Source organism: Pygoscelis adeliae, unplaced genomic scaffold (assembly GCF_000699105.1).
Source record: "Pygoscelis adeliae isolate BGI_AS28 unplaced genomic scaffold, ASM69910v1 Scaffold1123, whole genome shotgun sequence".
NCBI lineage: Eukaryota > Metazoa > Chordata > Aves > Sphenisciformes > Spheniscidae > Pygoscelis > Pygoscelis adeliae.
Window position 1 is genome coordinate 76,915 of NW_008824507.1, and position 2,398 is coordinate 79,312.

General features: G+C 60.5%; 1 protein-coding gene across 1 annotated transcript in view; it reads left to right on the top strand.

Moving 5' to 3' along the window:
* DNM2 (dynamin 2) overlaps positions 1-2,370 on the top strand; it is a gene marked incomplete at its 3' end in the record, with an annotated part of 27,781 nt that extends 25,411 nt beyond the window's left edge. The window contains exons 17-20 of the mRNA XM_009321554.1: positions 474-583; positions 998-1,109; positions 1,491-1,655; positions 2,138-2,370. Coding sequence (XP_009319829.1) covers positions 474-583; positions 998-1,109; positions 1,491-1,655; positions 2,138-2,370 — 620 coding nt within the window. The remainder of the gene's footprint in view (positions 1-473; positions 584-997; positions 1,110-1,490; positions 1,656-2,137) is intronic.
* Between the last annotated feature and the right edge of the window lie 28 nt (positions 2,371-2,398).

The following is a 2,398-nucleotide window of genomic DNA, read 5'->3' on the forward strand; positions in this document are numbered from 1 at the left end:
CTGCCGTCAGGCAGCGTCCTGGGGCTGCCCCCAGACCTGGAGGGACCAAATCCCTTTCTCCGGTGGTGGCTTTGGCGCTGCCGGATGCGTCCTTGGAAAGGCAAGGGAAGCCAGGTAGCCAGAGCAGCACCGAAAGGGAGTCACGGTCCATTCTTGCGCCGGAGCCGCAATCCGGAGCGCTGCTGCTTCGGGGGGAAGGCTCCTGGGGAGGCAGATTGCTCCCTCCCAGGTAAAGCTCTTGGCTTCGGTCAGGGGGCCGCATGCCGCGGGCCGAGCCGAAAAGCGTGTCTTGGTGGGCCCTTCTCTGGCGTGAGCTTGGGGAAGTCGCTGCCCCTCGGTCGCAGGAGCTCTGATCCCCGCTGTGTTTCTAGGGGCTGGGTTTTCCTTCTGCTCGGGATGTCTAATTAGCGTTAGCAAAGCGCCGCTGTGCTCGCTCGCTCTCATCCCTCCCTTCCTCTTGTCCCCTCTTCCAGGAGAAGGAGAAGAAATACATGTTGCCTTTGGATAATTTGAAAATCAGGGACGTGGAGAAGGGATTTATGTCTAACAAGCACGTCTTTGCCATCTTCAACACAGAGCAAAGGTAAGGGCTGAGAGCAGGGGCAGTGGTGTCCGGGTACCTCCCGAAATCCCTTCGCTCTCTGGGTATCGCACCAGGCTCAAAACGCTGCCGAACGCCCTCCGTGGTTGAGGGGCTGATGATTTTGCCCTTCCCTCGGTCGTTGCTGGTCCAAACCCAGGCCGTGCGTCTGGCTTCCCCGTCCGTTTGGTGTCGTGCTCCGAGGCAGGAGCATCTGTGGTCTGGTGGGGGAGGATTTCTCCAGAGGAAGCAGCAGCTGCCAATATTTATATACACGTTCTGGAGGGATTTCAGGCTTCCTCGGGCTCCCTGGTGTTGAGGGCTCGTGGTGCTGGAGGCCTCGCCAGTGCTCTGCCGGGCCTCCCGTCCCCGACCCCTCCGTGGTCCTCACCCCCGGCTCTGCTCCTTCTCCCCTAGGAACGTGTACAAAGACCTCCGTCAGATTGAGCTGGCCTGCGACTCCCAAGAAGACGTGGACAGCTGGAAGGCCTCCTTCCTCCGAGCGGGAGTTTACCCAGAGAAAGACCAAGTAAACACTCCCTCTGACTTGTCCGAGCCCTCCCGGAGCAGGCTGGCCGAGGGGTGCTGTCTGAGACCAGCCCGGGGAGAGGCTGCCAGAGGAGCCTTCAGACTTGGGAGCTCTTGGCTTGGGTCCCGGTGTGTCACAGTAGGTTCTCGGATACCCTGGAAAATGCCGTGGTATCGCAGAAGAGGACGAACTCTGTAACTCTATGCCCGGCTGATGGATCTAGCCCTTCCTTCCGGGCTACGAAATAAACTCTTGTTTCGAAAAGCATCCGCGTAGGATGGAAATAGGTGGAAGGGACAGGGAATAAGCGTGGAGCAGAGGGGTTTCTTTCCGGGTCTGTCGGATCCCGACAGTAACTTGTGCCCTGCTTTCCCTGAGCAGACTGAGAACGAGGACGGCGCCCAGGAGAACACCTTCTCCATGGACCCTCAGCTGGAGCGCCAGGTGGAAACCATCCGCAACCTTGTCGACTCCTACGTCGGCATCATCAACAAGTCCATCCGGGACCTCATGCCAAAGACGATAATGCACCTCATGATAAACAATGTGAGTGGCTGCGCTCGGGGGCGGAGGGGAACCTCGGGCGGGAAGGGAGCTTCTGGGGCCGGGGATTTCGGGGTTCTCCGGGCAGCACACGCCGGGGAGGAGTCCTGGGCCCCCCCGCGGCGTTAGGGGTCGGATGGGCTGCGCCGCGCTCGTCGCCGAGCTAGAACCGAACAATGTGATTTGATGATCTTTCGGTTCTTAATTTTTATGCCTTTCTGCTTGAGCTGCTTGGCAGCGGCTTTGCTGAGAAGGCGCTTTGATTCTTGGCGTTTGCTCCCGCCTGGTTCTAGCAAACCGGGGACGCTGAACCGTCCTGCGAGTCCCGAGTCGCCGGGGCTCCACGCGCCTTCCGGAGCCGGGAGAGGTGTCTGGGTGCCCCTGCTGCCTCCGTGGCGTCGGGTCCTCCAGCTCCTACTCCTGCATCCACCAACCCACTGGGTTTCGTATCTCGGGGCTGACCTTCACCCGCTGTTTCTCTTTAGACCAAGGATTTCATCCACTCGGAGCTGCTGGCCTACCTGTACTCCTCTGCCGACCAGAACAGCCTGATGGAGGAGTCGGCCGACCAGGCGCAGAGGAGGGACGACATGCTGCGCATGTACCATGCCCTGAAAGAGGCCTTGAACATCATCGGGGATATCAGCAGCAGCACCGTCTCCACGCCAGTTCCCCCGCCCGTGGACGACACGTGGCTGCAGACGAGCAGCGGGCACAGGTAGGTTTCGGTGGGGACGGGATGCCCG